Raw genomic sequence first — 19,713 nt, forward strand, 5'->3', positions numbered from 1 at the left:
GAAAGAAAGGAGAGAGAAAGAAGGCACCACTACCATGAGTATTATTTGTTTCTGTTGCTGTGAGAGAGGCAAGGCAATTTGTTTAGCTCTCAGCTGATTAACCTGGTGAGACATCTTGACAACAATACATCAGTAAATTGGTGTGCCATCCTAAGAAATTATACAACAAATTATCATTCATCCTATTACTGATTAAACCCATCCCTTTATCTGTCCATTAGGCTGACTGACACATTAACTAACATCAATGTCCCAGCACTAGCTGCGGGAGGATCCGTACCAAAGAAGTTTATGGCTTCTCCTCTTCCTGCTGCAGGCCACAATTAGAAAGACAACTGTTTAAGAACTCTCACAATTGTATTTTATTTGACATCAGCAATATACACTGGAGTATAATAGGAACAATTTTTGCACAATCTTTCTTGCAAGATGGATTTATTTTCCAAATACATAGATGTTCATTATACAGGAAGGTAACAGTTAAGCTGCACAATAGCAAAACAAGTTGACAGCTATCAAACCACCTTTTCAGTTTTTTTTTTAGTATAATCAGGTGACCAGCATTTAATATATGCATTCAAATAATTTAGTTAACCTCTGATTCTTCCAATCTTCCAGCCACATTGTTCCATGCAACAAAAATGTGCACAAAGAATGATGTAAAAGAACTCAACTCCAAGGCTTCCCTTGTTTTCATTTCTGTTTTTCCCCAGGTATGGGTCAACACAAAGGGATACACACCAGAATTTAGCATGGCACAAACTCTTGCAACATGCATCTAGGACAGTCACATATTGCAGAAGTAATAAATTATTGAAAGAAAAGTTAGGGGATTTGGGTCTTCCCTAAGTGGGTGTTAAAGAAGCATCTCTACTATGCTGCTTTAGTGGGTGTTTTCTGCATGCCACAGCTTTTACAGAAAACAAAGATTAAATACTTCAAAAAGCTTCATATCTTTCACTGGGAATATTTCTTACAATGGTCTAAGATTAAATGCAAATGCTTTGGTTGCAATGGACAGGGCTTCACAGGAAAAGAAAAGTTTAAAGTTAATTAAAATACCAGTAAATATTTTTTTCCCCAACTTAAAAATGACAGACAGCTATAGCACCTGCTGTAGCCACAGTAGAAATTCCCCTTTTCTTTTTGTTCCTTAGCTGGTACAGCCCTTACATTTTGAATTATTTACCAGCACAGAAATTAACACCTCCCAGCCTGACCCCCGGCCACCATGATTTGAGAATGCAGGAGAAAGTGTGGCCCCGCATTGTTTATTAGATGAACCAATTTTAGCAGCGAGGGGGAGGAGTCTTCAAGGCAACACTTCCCAACAAACCCCACAGCTCTCCCTCCCCATGTTCGTGGTGTCCCCCCCCGCCCCCCCCCCCCCCCCCCCCAGTGTTCTGGAGCATCCCAGCAGCTACTGGTCCCCTGCCCAGCCATGGGGCAAGGGAGCAAAGTCAGGGACAGGTCTGGAAGGAACCAAAACAGTACAAAAAGGAGCAGGACATGCTGAAGCATGGGTTTAGAGACTGTACATTTAGGAGGTTTTAAAATAGCTAACAAGCAGATCTTAAGCCTCAACTCTCATACCCTACCTCAGCAAAATGCCTAACAGTCTTTAGGCTCAGCTGTTCTTCCCCAGCGTAGGGATACCTTCTCCTGCTGAACAGACGGCTTTACCAGGACTAAGTTCAGGCCTATTAGACCCCAGTTCCCACTCAGCAAGGCAATTACTGACTGTGTTTGCTGCCTTCCCCAAATTTGCAAAACAGCCTGTGATCTCCATGTGTGCAGTGAAGAACCTTATTTTTTTAAAAATGTAAATAAGACAGCAGGGGGACAGCAGGGGGGAGTCAGCTCAGTTATTTTCTTCACAAATACACAGCATAATAGGGAATTTAAAAGAAGTAAGAGTCAAAGAGAAAGCAACTTTTCAATGTTTAAGCTACAGGACAACTGATGGGGCAAAATAACTGTGCCTTTAAAAATTGGAGACGTTATTTTGCTTTTGAGGAAGCCCACATGCTGCTAGCATGGGCTTCAGGAGCAGAGCTTGTACAGCTGGACTTTTTTTTTTTTTCCTAAACCACTGCTGGACTAGGAAAACAACTACAGAAACCATGGATATTTATCAAGCAGCTGCACTAGGCATGCCCAATTTCATGTCAGTCCCACCACTCTCCATACCAGAGCATTTCGCAGATGTGCAAGGAGAAGACAAGAGTGCAGGACACCTTGACCCTCCTCTGGGATGTTCAGTACTGTTACAGACAGTATCAGCAGTGCTGAGCTGAAAGAAGAGCTTCAGCTCTAGTCTGCCCTATTGGGTACTCCAAGAGAGCATTTTCCATCCTGCCCCCAGTACTCTGAGGGCCCTGATTCATCACGGTATGGCTTGGAGGCATAGCAAGATGGATGCACCCCAGCTGGCAGTCACTGCTTGCTCAAATCCTTCTAGTCTTCCAGCCACAGCATCAGAAACCTTAGGACAGACTAAGGGTGCTGATCTGCAGGCAGGATTTGCAGTTGGTGTTGAATTCCACATCACACTCAGCCTATGCCTAAGCTACCCACTTGGGAAGGAGTTTAGGGGGCACTTTCATAAGTGGCTTAAGCCAGCATAAGATCTGCATCATCTCTAAAAGAGGCAGTCTCACTCTCCTTCATCACTTTTCTGACGACAGGTTCCTACTTTTCCCCACATCAGCAACATCAGAGCTCTCAAGCAGCCAAATGACGGGTTACGAACTCATCTTTTCCTTTCACAGGATCCATGCTATACATGTACCAAGGTTTTGGATATGCATTTTCCAGCTACTTTAAATGCAGCCACAGCCCACAAGCTGTTGTACTGACCACATTATCAGAAATGCTCAGCACTATAAAGCTTCCCATGAATTTAGGTATATGAAGTCTTTAGATTTTGTAGGGAGGTGACACTTCCGAAAACTGGCTGTCACTGTAATGAAAGCTTTTGTTGTGATTTTTTTCCCTCCTTCTGTAATTGAGTTAAACCAGAGGCAGGAATCTCTCTATTTGGTCTCTTAAACATAAATCAGGTTAAACAGTAGAAGTTTCAAAGTGCTTCATTACTGAAAATGAAATATTTGGAGTCCCCAAAAGATAAAGAATGTTATTGTTTACATTTTTGGTTGAGAAATTTTCTAAATCAGAGTGAAGCAAGGATATTTAATAAAACTCAATCTTTTCCCTTTACTATTCTGCCTCTTAATTCTTCCTGGCTATGGAAATACGCTTTTTAATGAAAACAACTTCAATGGAACATAAACGTTTCTAAGAAAACATTAGCAACTTGTTTTCTTTATTACTTTCTCATTTTACTTATAATGAAGAAATAATTATTTCTAGGCTGTTTCCTGCCAGATGCTGCTCTAGTACCTCTAATAGGACATATCTTAAAATAACTGCTTGGTAGCAAGAAACTAAATTTTTCATCCTTGCTGATGTTTTCCCTTCTCTTCCTTTTCTCTCTCTTAAAAAAACTTGTTTGACTCAAGCTCTTTCATAAATTCTGGCCTTCATGTATTTTTTGTCCATTATTTGTCATTGATGCAATTGACAAAATCGCCTTTGTAGAGGAAAAAAATGACCACATCGGGCACCTAAGGTTCAAGGAAGGCTGTGAGCCTCTGCTTTAATGCCAGAGGAGGCAGGGGAAGAATCCTACAGCTGTGGTTTCACAATAATTTTAATCCACCCCAAAACATAATCCCAGCCACCTTGCCACCTCCTTTGTACCAGCATTAACACAGTGAGCGAGATCAGAGAACTGATTCAGCTGCCTGCTAACCCAGCCAAAAGACCAAAAAAAGACAAACTTGCTTTTAGCTAGGCAAGCTATTTCAGCCAGTTCGCCATGACCACACCAGTACTTCTCACCACACAAAGCAGACAGCAAGAAGAAGGTAGGAGCACAGTTAGATAGTTTTATGGTAGAGTAATAATGTAATAATATGCTCGGTCTGATGCAGACTGCTTCAGAGGCTGGTAGTACATAAGCTAGCTCCCATCCACGATCCCTTCAAATATGGCTCAAGTACTCAAGGCCTAGATTAAGCAGCAGTGGATTCATCTCCACTATGAATTTGCTACTGGCATTGATCTGCAAAGGCATCCTTCCACATTATAAAAGGCTGCCTTAATGTAATTCTACAGGAACTCTGGTTATACCAAACTCCTCAAATCTCCACCACCAGTCTGGTGCTAGAAAGTGTTGTCTTAAGTTAATAAAAAATGAAATGCATGTACATACAGAAAAACTGATTTACTTAAATATGTTATGATGTATATTACTCATTTGATGACCTGGTAAAGTCTAGCAGGGAGATTTTCAAGCTTGCAAATGTAAAACAGACTGTGAAGTTACTGTATAGTGAGGAGGTTCAAAAACTACTATTAAAGTGCTTTGAAAGCACTTTAATGACACTCTCGTACATGTTCTTGAGTTCATTGTTCTCCATACTTGTGCATCTTTACTTACCATGGAGATGAGCCACCAGCACAAGATGACAAGGCAAGACAAATCAGCACTTAGTTTTGCAATGCATTGAACTCACAAGTCCAGCTGAGTGCTTCATACAGTCACCTGCTTCTTCTCCCAATCTCCAGCTAAGATTTTTCAAAGGACTAAAACATATTCCCATATAAAGATTATTTCTTTAAATGCTTATTTATGCCAACAAACCATCTATGTGGTTACAACATTCACTAAAATAGACCACAAATGGTGAAGTAGATCAACAACGGCAAGAGCAACTCAGGTCTCTGTTCCAGTTGAGGGTTAATTCAGTAGTACAATATTTTTTTTTTCCCATCAGGATCTTTTTCCTTGAAAATGCAGATATGAAGATAATAATAATAATAAATCCTTACCTCACATGGTGCTTTGCATACAGAAAGGTACTCTTTCAAAATAAAATTGCTTGCAAGTGTATCTTGAGCCTGCTTCCGTTACAATTCAGAGAATTCATATTATTTGAATGTTTTTATATATATGTATCCAGGCTGTGATCACATTAGTATTTTTAAATACTAAAATTATGCTACTATTTAAAGAGATCAATTTATAGCTGATGGGAGTTTGGATGCTTTTTCTAAAAAGGGAGTCTCCAAGGCTTTTTTTTTTTCCCCTCTCCGTTATTTTTATTTTAAAGATGACATGACACTCTTGGTTTCTCAGGAAAGAAGGAAAGCAAATAGAATTATGACCAGAAAACATAGTGAGCTGCAGTGGATAGTAACTGGTTTGCTTTGAAGTAAGCTCTTTCTGGTGAAATAATATAAAAAAGAATAAGGAAGTGTAAGAGAGATCTGTAGATGCATTAAGTTATGGACTAGAGGGTAAAACTAATCAATTCTGAAAAGGATACCCACCGCATTTTCAAATCCACATGAAAATAAAGTATGGTTTACAAGTTCTATCTATCTTACAATAATTGCTTTTTCATTCCCTCCAGTTAAGAACACAGTAATTAACATTAGCAAAGAGAGAGCTTTTCCAAATGCTCTGTACTTCTCACTACTCACACTTGCTTAGAATGTGCCAAAAATTTACTTTCAAAGTCTGATGTACTCAGAACATGCTGAAACTGCAGAACCACACTCATATTCTCCAAAAAAGCTACGACTTGTTTCTGAGACCTACAAATGAAGACTATAAAAATTAGTGTGTATCAGACTCTTCCAAAATGATGCATTTTTCCTTCCAGGAGAACCAGTAGGCCTGATTTCCCTTCCACTGAACCATCTGGTTTTACCCATTGGATCTGCACTAAGAAGTTTTATTTATGCAATTCTGCTCCTTCAACTTCTTAATGTACTGATTTATGTTTGCCAGACCATCCAGAGAAGCGCATCCCATCCTCCACTTTCCACTGACCTCATGCAAACTTACTGAGCCACATATCTCTGCTGTTCTCTAATACTTCTAAAACTTTGATCATCCTTGGCTTTGTCCATGTCATCATTAAATGCTATATGTCACCTAGCTTTCAAAACAATGCATTTGCCATTTTTCTTAATCCATGATTTTAACTTTAGAATTAAACAAATCCAAAAGCAGTGTTTTTCAGCTGTCTGTATTGTAATTTATAACTTTATTAGCCATACAACAGCTATCCATTTTAGTGGAAGCTATTGGAATTTGGGGGGAGAGTGTGCTACAGAAGAAACCACGCTCCAGCTTCCCACACTAAAATTCTCCTAGAAAATCTCCTGCAGCACCTACAAGAAAGTGTCCCAGGTGGCCAGTATGTCTCTTACACAACCTGTGTGTTCTTTTCTTCTGCTTTGGCCTTCCCCTCCACTACCAACAGCACAAGGGATATACACTGTACATTCTGATGTTCTGACACAACATACATGCAACTTCACTACCTCATAAGGTGCACTGTGTCAGAATGACATACAGGAGGTATGCAAAAAAATTGAAGGAAAAAGAATTCTGCACTTATTAAAAGTAGCTAGTTCATTTTTCTCTGGAAATAACTGGTTAAATCCTATTACATATAATTAATTGGCTTTCCCAATTTTTTTTCCAAGTCCATCCTGAGTCATAAAAATGATGAGATGCCCAAGACTATGCTTGAGCTCCCTGTAATCAATAACTTTTAGCTCCTGTTAACGAAGAGCTCTAGTCACATTCCTTATTAAATTATTTGCTTCTTTCATTCAATTATCATATTGTCTACTTGCCTGATTGCAAGGTAATGTAGACTGAATGACTTAATTTACAAAGTCTGCTTTTTTTCATTAAAAACACATGGGAGAAGAAATCCAGAGCACCTCAGAAATGTGCCATTGACATCCATTCGATGGAGACAAGTCCCTTCTGTAGGGACAAAGACAGACTCCAGTACTGCTGCTGAGCTCTAAGAGGGCTGGGCTCTGGGTTTGCCTCTTTACTTGAGTTCATCACTTTAGAAATTGCAGTGAAAATTCTCAATAGCGTGCCGAGAGAAATTTGACCTTGCACAACTTGGCCTTACAGTTGACTATGAAATACACTTCAACACCTGTGAAGACAATCTTCTTGAACTGAGTTTTCAACCAGTTTTCTCAAATGACTGCATCACTGGTTGGGGCTGCATCACTGAAATCTGTGGGAGTTTTGCTATTGGTAACAATGTCTCCGAGGAAACAGCAGTTAGTGGAGATTGATCTCTGTTTCCTGGTAAGGAAGGCTCTCTATACAATTTACTTTCCTGGTTATAAAGATGACTATCCGAAGCGATCGGTTAAACGACTGTGCTTCTGTCAAAAAAAAAAAAAACGTTCGACAAAACCAATATTAAAAAAATAAAAATCCTGTAAAGCTCATCTCACTCAAAACCATCCCTAGTAACCTATCTGGTCACTGAAATGACACCTGCAACACTCTCCCTTGTGATTTTTGTTACCAGGGTTGAACATTTGGCCCTCTATATTTAGCATATTCCTGCCTTGCTTTTTTTTTTCTTGTGCTTCTAAATTACACAGTATTCAGAACCAGACAGTATTTCTGAGTATACTGCAGGCTGTTTACTGTTTCTGATCACTCCAAAAGGAGATTAAATATGATGGAAAAAACACTTTTAACAATAACCTCCTATCTACATTGTCCTTATGTACTTCAGAAAGCTAGTTATGATAATTTCTTCATACACAGGAACACAATAATGTAGCACAGTACAATAAATTAGTCCTAGACTCGATGAGAATTTTTATATCTCATTTTGAATATTAACATGCAAGTGTTGGAAGGTAATTCAGAAATATATTGACAGATTAAAAACATTTGTTCTGAGATATGATTAAAAATTTCTTCTAACATGGAAGCATAGAAATTAATAACTGGAATTCTATTAATTTTTGCAATCCTTTTCTCCTCCTTATAAGTCTTCAATATGAAACAGGACATACAAATGAATTCAAGTAGCACATTTAGATTGACCTTGGTCAAATAGGCTGAACCAGTGTTGATCCTACTGAACAATGCACCAAAAAAGCTGATTATATGAGCAGTATAGGGGGTTGGGTGGAAAGGAAGAGACAGCTATTTCTCGTGAATCGTTTAAAGCTCTGTCTGAGAGAAAACATCCTTGTTTTTCATCAGAGAGAAAAGCAAAGAATAACTTCAGTAACATCTGGAGCAAACACTAGGTTCCCAACACATACAAAGCCATTGTTCTTTATAGTAGGAAAAATATATCTCTTGTGCAATTATGATCAGCAATTGGCAAAGGATTAATTTTGTTTCTTCTTCACAAAATAAACAAACCATCTCTTGGAGAGTACCTTCTATTCTGACAATCTATAATAATGTGACTAAATTAGGGAAGAAACTGTCACAGGTCCTAGTGATACCTCCAAAGATGCAAACTACTGCAGCTAGACAACCTGCACGGGTGCTCCATTTCTGTTTCTGTGCTGTGGCACGTGTAATGGTTTTCCAAGGAGTGTTGTTGGAAAGGACCGTGCCTAGCCTCTTGAGAATATCACTTAACTAAACAAAAAAGATTAAGGTAACTGTTTATATTATTACATCTTAATAAAGTCATGTAAGACATCCCAAATCCTATACATCCTGTCATACACATTCTAATGCTATACATGAAGTAGTAGACTGGGATCCACACTACATACTGTAAGACACATTTCTTGCATTATCCCAGGTCCTGTAAGCTGGCAGGTCAGATCCACAAATATGAAAAAGCTATAAAATTTGGACAGATAGAACGAGGCACAGAGATATGGTCACTGTACACTGATTCTTGTCCCAACTCAGTCTAGGGCAGTCTCATGCGTGATCTCAATCATCAGATGCTTGTGATTTCCATCAGTCTCTCAGTCACTCGACCACTACTTGGGCAGAGAACCCCACAACACTCACCTTATCTGCCCCCCAGCATAAAACTTTGACAATGGGCTATCAATCTGCTACACAAATTAACTGAAGATAAGAATTAGCCCACTTGAAGGAGAATCAACTGCTTCCCGACCCTTTAAAGGCATGGTGAGATCACAGCTGAGAATTTGATTTTTCATTTGTCACCTGCACAGAAACAGTAGCCATTTGCCTAGCCAGATGGATCTGTGCAAACATGTTTAGATTTATTGCCAGCATATCTTCTACCCGTTCTAGTGAAAAGAACAATGCAGATAACATTTTTATCATGTTTAAACCATACACATTTTTGTTGTTGTTTTAATAAAGACAGGTAATTGCCTGCTTGCATATTGAGCCACTAAAGAAAGCACCTATCTATACCATAGCATAAGAGAAACGAATTGACCATAAATATACCTTGTGTTCCACCCTGCTTCGCCTAGAAGCATTCTTCTCCTATTTATGTCACAACGTTCCTTCAGAAAAGGGTGTCTTGCGTTCACTCAAAGATGTGCCATAGCCACGCTCATCAAAGCACTGGAAAATGTGTTTTGCTCGATTCTGAAGCTACTTCAAAATTTGTTGAAAATTTAACTTGAAACAAATATTATATAAAAGAGGGGGAAGAAATAAGTGTTCAAAGGAAATCAGAGGAGTGTGACTGAAAAATATGGAAAATAAATAAACAAAAAACAACAAACCCAAAAGCATCCAAAGGAAAGAACAAAATTCAAACAGTTGAACACTGTGGGCCTGGTTGCCTTCTACCTCAACAGATGTAATTTAGGAATAAATCCACTCAAGCTGGTCAGCAAAGTTTAAGAAGAATCACATTTAAGATCACCTTACCAAACAAAAAACTCAAATTTTGAGAATTACATCAGATTTCAGATTTTATAAGGTTCACTCATTCCTATTTTAAGTGAGAATTTCCCAGGTTGCAATGCAAAATAATGCTTAGTAAAAATATATGGAGCTCTACAACTCCTTTGCATAACTTTTCTGGAGTTGCACTCTCCCAGGCTGGACTCCGTTTTCTCGTTCCACTGCTCATTTTTCCCCCATTCTGCCAATTTTAATCTAGCAGGGAAAGTCCTTTTCTAGCAAGTACTGTCAAAATATTCAGGACATAGGCCTTGCACTCAAAGAATGCAATGCTGTGTCCAGACAGCGGTGCTAAGTGCCTCAGGGATTTGTGGTAATCAGCATGCATAATTCCTAGCAGTCAAGATGTGTTCCACTGCACAGTTGTGCACCTCTGCCTTTGATTTTTTCCCTCTGCATGTTCCTCCCAAAGGCGAGCAGTCTGTCTGAAGAGAGTGATGGTTCACTGCTAGCTGAAGGGAGGAAGACAATTCTGTTACCTTTTACTCTGGAAAGACTTAACTAATTATCCCCAATAACTCCAGCCTTTACAACGGGAAAGTAGCACACAGCTTTTATAAATAAGAATTGACTTCTTTTTTAAATAGTTTCAAAAGAAGAAACTCTGCATCAAATGTGAGTATAATTTAGGAACTACTACATAGCAGCAAAACTACATTAGACTTTCTGATTTTTCCATGGTATCCTTGGATAGATACACCACCCAGTAGACCATGTTAAATGCTCCAAAGGTAACAGGAAATAAAATGCGTGCATATTTGTCTATCTTACTAGTGCCAGAGTGGGAGGCAGGGGGAGCAGGTGGTGTGACAGCCGATGGTTTTGCAGATGCTCCTAACGTATTAGGTGTGGTGGTCTGAATCTGCTCCAGTCTAGATCCAAGCAAGTGCTGAATGGAAGGGGATCCAGCTGTGGCATGCTGGGATACAAATCCAGTTAAAATTGGGGTAGAAGGAGGAGCTGGAGGGGTAGCTCTTGCAGAAGATAATGTCTCTGATGCATTGATGCGTGTAAAAGGGTTGGGACTTGATGCAGAAAGAGAGTGGGGTGTAATGTCAGAAGACCCCTGAGCTACTGAGGGAGTCTGGATAGAGCTGTGCCTTGTGTCAATTCGGCTCCCACCATCAGCTTCTGACTGTACTGTGGCATTCGTTCTTTTCCTCACATTTGAATTGGCATCTGTACTCTGCAAAGTTACAAAAAAAATACTAGTCATTCCTAAAACAAACACTTAAACAGAAGCAATGGAAACTTTATAGTCAAGTATTAACTGAATAATACTCACAAATATCAATAGTAGCTTGATCCTGAAGCACAAAAATACCACATGCTCACGGAAATAGGTTTCATAGCATATAAAGTGATAAACAAGAATTCCTTTTACCTGTGGCTGTAATACCAAGGTGAACATATCCAACACTTCACACTCCATGTGATGCAGTACCTATGTAAACTTAGTAAGATGAGGCTAAGCATTCTTGGGTTGGGATTTTTTCGGGCTCACCACCAAATAAAATTGTCTGATGCTTGCTTATTTATCTGATAATATACAAATATTCTAGAACTGACTTACCAGCCATGATGGTTTAACTTCTGCTTTTCATCTCTGCAAAAGTAGCTACCATATATTAGGAGCTCTAGTTTACCTTATTTAGTAAATGATATTAAAATTCTAGTATTTACCAAACCAAGTTACCCCTTTCTTGTTCTTTCAAAAAAAAAAAGTCAATGCTTTTTCACATCAACCACAGGCAATAAATTATCCAGCTGCAACTGAACCAGTGAATAAATCAGTCTTTCATCAACTACTTCTTTCCATTAATTAACTAAGAAAAGTGGTGAATTCTCCATTACTCGATGTCTTCAGGCAAGTCCGGATGTCATTCTGAAAGATATATTTAAGCCAAATAGTACTTATTAGGCTAGATGAGAAACTAAAATACAGATAAGGATGTACAGATGGCAAATCCAGCAGGTTTTAATATTTTACTGACTTCTGAGACTGGGACTCGGGCTCTGTCCTTTGTATTTAAGAGGAAGCCTAACATCTCCTGAAGCCCCTTCAGGAAGGGTACCTGAAAAGCAGTCTTTTAAATCACCATCTCTGCACTTTTTTTAGATATATGAATAACGTTTTGCACAAAGGCCCACTGCTTTTCATGAAACATGGATTTATTCACGGGTAGGGTATACATGCTCAACAGCAGCAATGCAGGTGTAATGACAGGACTAAACAATCCCTTGTTATATGCATCAAAAATCATATTTTGCATATCTCTGATATACTCTTCCCAAGCATTGCCCTGTACCACCTCAGGCTGCTGTGTCTTTGGCTCCATTACTTCCCTTTTCCCCAGACCAAAGAACCCTGCCAAAGATCACAGCACAACAAAGAGAGAAAGCAGGCAGCAATCCCTCCTCCCTCCTTCATCCAACAACGATTCTCTCCACCGAGTGCCAGAGCAGTAACGGAGAATAACTGGGGTATTATTCAAGGTACTAGTGCCTTGAACAGTGAGAAGAGTGACAACCATGTCTGTCTGCTGCATCAGTTGTGCTTAGCTATTTTGCTTAAGAAAATACAGAAACAGGAGCTGAAAAATATCTGGAAAAAAAAAAAGAATACAGAATAACAATAATAAATTGCTTGACATGTGCAGCACTCCCGTTATGACCAGAATGCTGGTCCCAAATTCTGTTCATTGCAGTACAAATCAATCACTGGCAATACTGCTGGCTTGAATTTGTGTGAAGCTGTCGCATATACAGTCATGAATAGCAGCCAGTTCACGGCTGATGTATTTGCCAGCTCATGGTTGATATATTAAAGAATCCCTCTTAGGTTTCACAGTTTTCCTTCCTGCATAGAAGTGTGTCAATACGTTTTCTTTATTTTTATGCATCTGCAATCCAAAGAAGCAGAGGACTGGAATTACTGCATAAACACCAGAGGAAACGTGTGTTTCCTGAAAGAAACGCTAATGGTACTGTTTGAAAGAGAAGCCTGAGTCACTATTTGGGAAGCGCAGAAGCACACACAGGTGTGCAGTTTGGATACTTTCACACTAGGGTTATCAATGACCCAGGAATAGTAAAGCATCTTTTTGAGACTGCTAAATTTAAATTCTAAAATACAATCAGGACAGGAGTGTTTGCTATACATTTGGTAATACCTGACACAGTGCTGCATATCACTCGAAGGCTTGAAAAGGTAAGTAGATGCAAGTCATTGATGCTAACTGACCAAAATAACAGCTCTGTGCTACAGAGGGGCTGGCACTAGAGTCACTCAGAAGAGGTGAGTTTACCTGTCATGCACTGATCCTTGGACAACCTGGTTTTGTTTAGCCCTTTGCAGCCAGTATTCCAGCCCACAGGCTGGGACAAGGGTTATGAAGTAGACCTGCTCTGTAGCTTGGACAAGATGTGTCACCTGTTTTCAACAGCCACGTCAGTGTCCTTCCCTTCTGTGCATCAACTACAGACACTGGTATGACAGACAGGTAAGAGCCAGGCTCCTTTGCACACTGTAGTCACCTCTGGTTCTTCTGCGGGCGTTTGCTTCCATCCATAGAAATACACAATACCTCCTCTTCCCCTGCTACTCCAGCTGTCATCCAAATAACCAAATAGGGCTGGTTGCTACTTAACCCTCTACTCATGTCCCATTGCAGTGTTTGGTCAAGAATAAAGTTATATGTATACCATTTCAAATGTTCAAAATGTGTAACTAAAATCCTAGTGAGTATTTTTTTCTTGCCAATAGTACACAAAAAAGTCCAGTACTTCAGGAACCTAACATTTAGAGAAACCCAGTTTCTGCCTAAGTACATGTAGATGTACTAATGTGCATGTGGAACCAGAATAGACAACCTCATAAGATATCACAACATAGCACTGCATAATAAGCCTACAAAATAAGGGTGCATTCCTTGTTAATTCTCTGAAAATCGCCTTCCAAGTGCTTGGAAATATCATTTCTAACTTCTGTGCTCTAACTTGCTCCACAGTTAACAGATCACTGAAAAAGAGTTGTTCTTGTTTGATGTCATAGTTTGGATTTGTGTTCTTGAATTAAACCTTGTCCTTGAAATGCACTGGAATAAGCACCTTGTAGGGAGAAAGATATTACATTACACATGGAAAGGCAGGGGCTTTGACCATTGCTGGAGCAGCTAGTTAAGCAATAATGTTCTCTCTAGCAGTGCTGGGAGCAACTTCAATATTGGAGACAGAAAATCTCCTGGGGAGATGCTTAGCTCCAATACCTCACACATCCCTGAAGCCCTTTCTAAGGGGAGCATGTTCCAGCTCCTCCTGTACCCAGTAGGATTTGCAGAATCAGCATGCACTGAGGAAACAAAAAATGGAGCAGTGGGGAAAGCTGCCCACCTCTCACCAGCACAGTTGTGAGTGGTGAGCACCTAGCTCAGTGCCCTGCCAAAGCTGAGCAGGATGCAAGCTGATTCCCAGGGTGGCCTTACCAGTACAGTGCCCACCAGCTCTCTCCACAAACTGTTTCTTTGCACATGCCGTATTCAAGACTACCTCATGACAATAGCTAGTTCTCCTCCTTCATAACTCTCACACATCTCTCATTTTTTCTTTTCTCCAGTTGAAAAATTTCTAACAAAAATTCTTGTTACTGGTTTGTGGTGGTGTATCATAGTATAGTTGTGACCCTATATTCTCCTTTATCAAACGTTATCAAGATCATTCATTTCTTCCTACATTAATTTATTCCTTCTGTCTACTGATGCCATCTCACAGCCCTACATCATCTGAAGATTGCATCATTCTACTACTGCCTTGTGCCAAGGTCACTAATAAAAACGTTAAACAAGGTTGATCCCACAGCCAAGTATTAAAGAACCAAATTGCATTGACATCAGCAAAAGTCAGACTAATCACTAGATTACAAAACATACTAAAATGCTACATTTGGTTTGTATTAAGGAAAACATTCACAGATATTTCAGTTATGGTGCATATCCCTAGTAAAAGGACATTGTGATAATCTGAACAACAAAAATGATATATGTGATGTAAAACGCTTGCTGCTTCCTAAAAATATTTTACTTTTGTTTGTTTGCTTGCTTTATATAACAGTAAGAAACACAAAACTACTGCCAATTGGTAGCTTTTAGTTTGGAGGCATCAGAACAAGAAATAGAACATGAAAATCAAATGGAAGCCAAATTAAATGCAACCCAAGAAATGAAGGGAAAGACTCCTTTCCAAGGGCAAGTCAGGCAAACACTCAATTATCCTGAAACAACACAGAGCTGCTGTGCTACTCCAGATGGGGCTCCACAGGAAACACTGAGTCCACATTTTTTTACATTCTCACTCTGGATTCTGAAAGGAACTGATTTTCTAGAGACATTTGGGTGAGATTTTTGGGAGACTTTTAGCATGCTGTAGCTCAGGAATGACAAATGAGAGTCTGGAAGCTCTCATAAAATGCAACGTACCACAGCATACAAAACCTGCCTTAGTATGTTTGATAAAGATTGCCTTTTTATAAAGCAGGCCAACTTAATGCTTATGGCAACTGACACCTCACCCTTCCTTTGAAACAGCCTGTCATTCTGACCTTTCCAACCAGCTCCACAATTCACAACCACTAGCAAACCACAAGTGATACGTACTCTGCTTTACTGTATCTTACCCCAAGAGGATACCGTCTTTCATAAGAGATTCATAATCGCTATTCCTTTCTGTCCAAACAAGTATTTCATTAGTCCAAAAAAGTGTATATAAAGAGATTTAAGGAGCACCCACCCTATGTGTTAGCATACTCAGACCAGAGAGGCAGGGGGACATGGAACAGGACAGGAGGTTCAAATTCTGTCAGGCAGGGAAATAACTCATTCTGTTCATATCTCCCAGCTCTCCAACATGGGACGCACCTCTGCCTCCCTATTTGTTGAAAACACTAGAACACGTTAGTTGTAAATAGCAGTTCCTGAAGCCCAACTTTACACATCTGAAGCCCAGAGAAATGCAAATTAAAGGCCTCTTCCATAATGCTCCATCTGGCTGGGACTTGGCTCCCTGGATTTGAGATTTCAGCATTGCTCCCTCAGAGACCTCCATCTCCTGAGGCATCAGGTGCATACACAGGACCGAGATCCCACCATCTCTCTGGATGGTGTGCTACAACATCCAAGTTCTTTAGGTAATCTGTGTACTGAAACTAAAGAATCAAGCACAAACCTCACTGCAGCTTGCAACAAAGAGGTGTGATCGTATGATTTACAGCTTAGAGCAGAGTATGTCAGATTTTCGCCAAGATGTAGCCTTCCAATATACCAGTGCAAAAGCATGTCACACAAGTGACTGGTAATTCCCAGCACTTCAGCTAAGAATTGTTTTAGCTCAGGGGTTTGGTTGTTTTTACCTGCCCCAAATAATAATATTAGACATATCCTAATTTACGTGAGGTGATAACAGATTTCCACCAAATTTGATATTAACCCCATTAATATGGAACCAGATTTGGAATAATCTAAGCCCCACCATTCCATTGATCATTATATCATGATCAATGAAACAACATGCAGTATTGCAAACAACTTTAGAAATATTTACTGCATTAAAAAGCAGAGAGATCTTGCCTTAATTTTAAGCAATACATACTATTTTGCAGGGTTTTTTTTCTTTAAAACAATTTTAACTGAAATTGGGAAAAATACGTTCAGTATGAATTCTTCCTAGGTCGAGAGCCCTGATGCAAGATGCCTTTTTTTGCTAGTCCCAGAGCAGAAAGTCCATTTTATCTGACTTAAAGATAGGATAACTAAACAAACCTCCTTGCAGGCATGTGTAAAACGTGGTAATTAATGCTGCTTCCTTCCCTTGACAAGTAGATTCACAAGCAATTGACTGTGAATAATAAAATGAAGGATGGTGTTAGCATACTTTAAAATAAATCTATATGATCTATTGTTAAATACTATGGCAGATTCATGGAGCAAGATTGATGGTAAACTTCTGTGATAAAATGTATAGACGAAAAAGCTTCCTATCACAATAAATAAATAAATAAAATCCACTCACAGATCATTTCCTTTTACATTTAAGCTCAACTTCGATGGATACTGCTATTTACTACCACACGAGAATGATGCACAAACATGAGTCAATCTAACCTCTTCAATATTTAACAAGGTTGGCACACTATAAACAGCTGCTCACATAATGTGGAAATCCTGCAACATTCTCTAAGCCTATATAAATCTTGACTTGAGCCAAAAAGTAAAGTACCGCATTGTTTTGTATGTATTGCCAGTTTTTCGACAAGCGAGCCAACTTTGCACTTCAATGAAGTCAGATTGCAAATTTAGCATGAACTGAAGTAGTCTGCAGCAGCTCAGCTGAGATTCATGGGAATGGGATCATCAGCACAGCAATACACAATATTGAACTGACAAACTTAGTCATCTTGTTACAGAACAAAGAGAGGTGGTAACAGCCACAGTACATCTTTCCTATGATAAGGCCAACCTAGAATCTGTAAAACAAACAAGAACACTATTTAGAAGTCACATGCCAAGTTCTAGGGGGAACACGGTAATGATAAAAGCAAATGCCAGGATATCAGGCAACTTCATCCTGTGATTGTATTTAAGAACATGAACACAAAGAATGCTGAAAGCTTTGAGATATTCTTGTCTTGGTACCACTATACAGTTATCTCCTTCATACATCTCAACAGCATCTTCCTATATCCTATTTGTGCTCTACGTAGCAGCTTTCAATTATTCCCTGCAGTTTTTAATTTGTTTGTAATGTATACTATAGATACATCCTGTTGGGATTGGAGTCCAAAATAAAGCAGGTCCTACTGGCCAGCCTAACACAGATTCAGTAGTACTTGACATTAAAATCCTCTTCACAGGCCTCTGGCTTCTAGGGGACACAGCCATCACCAACTGCTTATGAGCAGGTACACGCTGGAACTAGGGCCACGCATTTGCAATGTAATGCAGAGCTGCTATTCTAATCAGCTCCAGCACACTGTGGAAAACAATTCAGCAGTCCTGGGGTTAGATACGTGGACACTTCAGTACCTCTGCTCAGCCTCATCCTACCACAGACTCTCAGAGGAACATTATGCAAGGTCCCAGGGCTGCTTTTACACCATTTGTTTACTGAAACAGGGAGCTCAGCAGTGCATGCCAATGCATTTTCTAGATCCTTAGCACATCTTTGACGCAGGATTTCACTGAAATGGTATCTCTTTAGGACAAAGTACAATATTTAAAGCAGTATCTTCTACCTTCTCAAGGATAAATTCACAGTGGAATTTACAAGTGACAACATCACCATCCGGTACCAATCCTAAGTATCCAATGCCTAGAAGCAGCAGAGAGCTAACACTTTGACATCCAGCAAGCAGCTGTCAAAGCTGGGGAGAAACGCCCTAGGTAAGAGCAGAGTTGAAATTACATGCCTTTAGAGTAGCAGGCATCAAACTCTATCCGGCACTCTAGGCTCTGAGCTCTTTCCTGAGGCTAGATAGCTAAGTCACTCTATGAAAAGATACACACAAAAAGACTGTGTCCCTCTCTACAGTAGCCCAGCACCCAGGATGGGAACCTGTGTTTGGTGAAAGATGACCACTTCTGAAATCTGCCCAGACTGTGGCAGGGATATCAGCCTAGGTCTCCCACCTCTCAAGTGCTTACCCACCAGGCTACTGGATATCCCATGACAAGTGGTTCTCATTTCCTTCCTATAGAAGTTGCGTTCTGCATGCTTCAATCTCACCCTCCCATTGCATTGAAAGCCCAGACAAGCTGACCCCAGAATCAGTTCCTCTCATTCTCCTCAGCCCTATATAAATCATTTAACAGAACAAGAACAGCTTTCAATAAGAGCTTAGCAAACATCCCATGCACTACCTCGTAAGTATTCTGGTTACTAAAACAGTTCTCTGAGACAGAACAGGCAGGACATAAGCCTGCTCAGACTCCAAGATGAAGCACAGTAGGTATTTCTCCCACCTAAGATTCATGGCAAATGCTCTGGAAGCAACAAGACAGTTCTGTACGCCTACCCAGGGAAATTTAGTAATTAAGCCTTTTAGGTGCCTAATCACCATTTTAGGCACTTAATGTCCTCAGATTAAAAAAAATAAATAGATTAATAGGGTACCATGATCAGAGCAGTTTTAAAGTCACACAGAAGAGAATTATTTATTAGAATAATCAAGCATAAAATGAAGAGGTATTACTATAATGGAATGAAAAGTGAACAGTAAACAAACATCTTTATGCCTCAATATTGATCTTGCAAGACTAAGATTAGAATCTTTTGTGACAGCATTATTAAGCCTTCAATATGACACAGGTAAATTAATATATTGGAAGATCAGTAATCTGCTATACAAAAGCACAGGTTTCCAAAACTGAGGGATCTCCGTTAATTCATAGAAAAACTCACACAAAAAAAAAAAATTGGAAGGCTTAAAGCAACCAAGAGTCTGGCATTACATACTGTTTATCTGCAATATGAATATTGTTTGTGTGGTAATTAAGTAATATTTTCCTATTAAACTCTACTACAGTGTTTTCTATCCTTTCCATTCCTTCCTAAGAAAACAGTCTGTTCTTTTGGGAGGACATTACATAGCCTGCCAAATTCACACCATTTGACATTTACCAGGGAAGTAGCATGTTGTCATCAGTGTAAATAATGCTGCTTGTCCCAATTCCCACTGAGTCACCATATTGCCATGCTGCTAGCAAATGCACAACTTGGAGGAGAAATCTACCATGTTTTACTATTATGTTGCAGAGCCAGTCAATCAAAATTTTACTGGAATAGTACTAGAGATTTTGTTTTGCCTTACGGAGCCCTGGAATATGATCAAGTAAAAGCTCCACCTGCCACAAAACACAATGAATTCCAGTTTATAGCTTTAGCAGTGC

The 19,713-nt window shown here is 39.5% G+C and overlaps 1 protein-coding gene across 5 annotated transcripts in view; it reads right to left on the minus strand.

Moving 5' to 3' along the window:
• Positions 1-315: 315 nt before the first annotated feature.
• The window catches only part of GABRA4 (gamma-aminobutyric acid type A receptor subunit alpha4), a 50,900-nt gene continuing 31,502 nt past the window's right edge, over positions 316-19,713 (minus strand). For 2 of the 5 annotated variants that reach the window (XM_066995831.1, XM_048072917.2), the window contains one exon: positions 316-10,961. In XM_066995831.1, coding sequence (XP_066851932.1) covers positions 10,428-10,961 — 534 coding nt within the window. In that variant the 3' untranslated portion in view covers positions 316-10,427. The other 3 variants (XM_048072919.2, XM_048072918.2, XM_066995832.1) reach the window with 3 other exon arrangements.

Source organism: Anser cygnoides, chromosome 4, assembly GCF_040182565.1.
Source record: "Anser cygnoides isolate HZ-2024a breed goose chromosome 4, Taihu_goose_T2T_genome, whole genome shotgun sequence".
Taxonomy (NCBI): domain Eukaryota; kingdom Metazoa; phylum Chordata; class Aves; order Anseriformes; family Anatidae; genus Anser; species Anser cygnoides.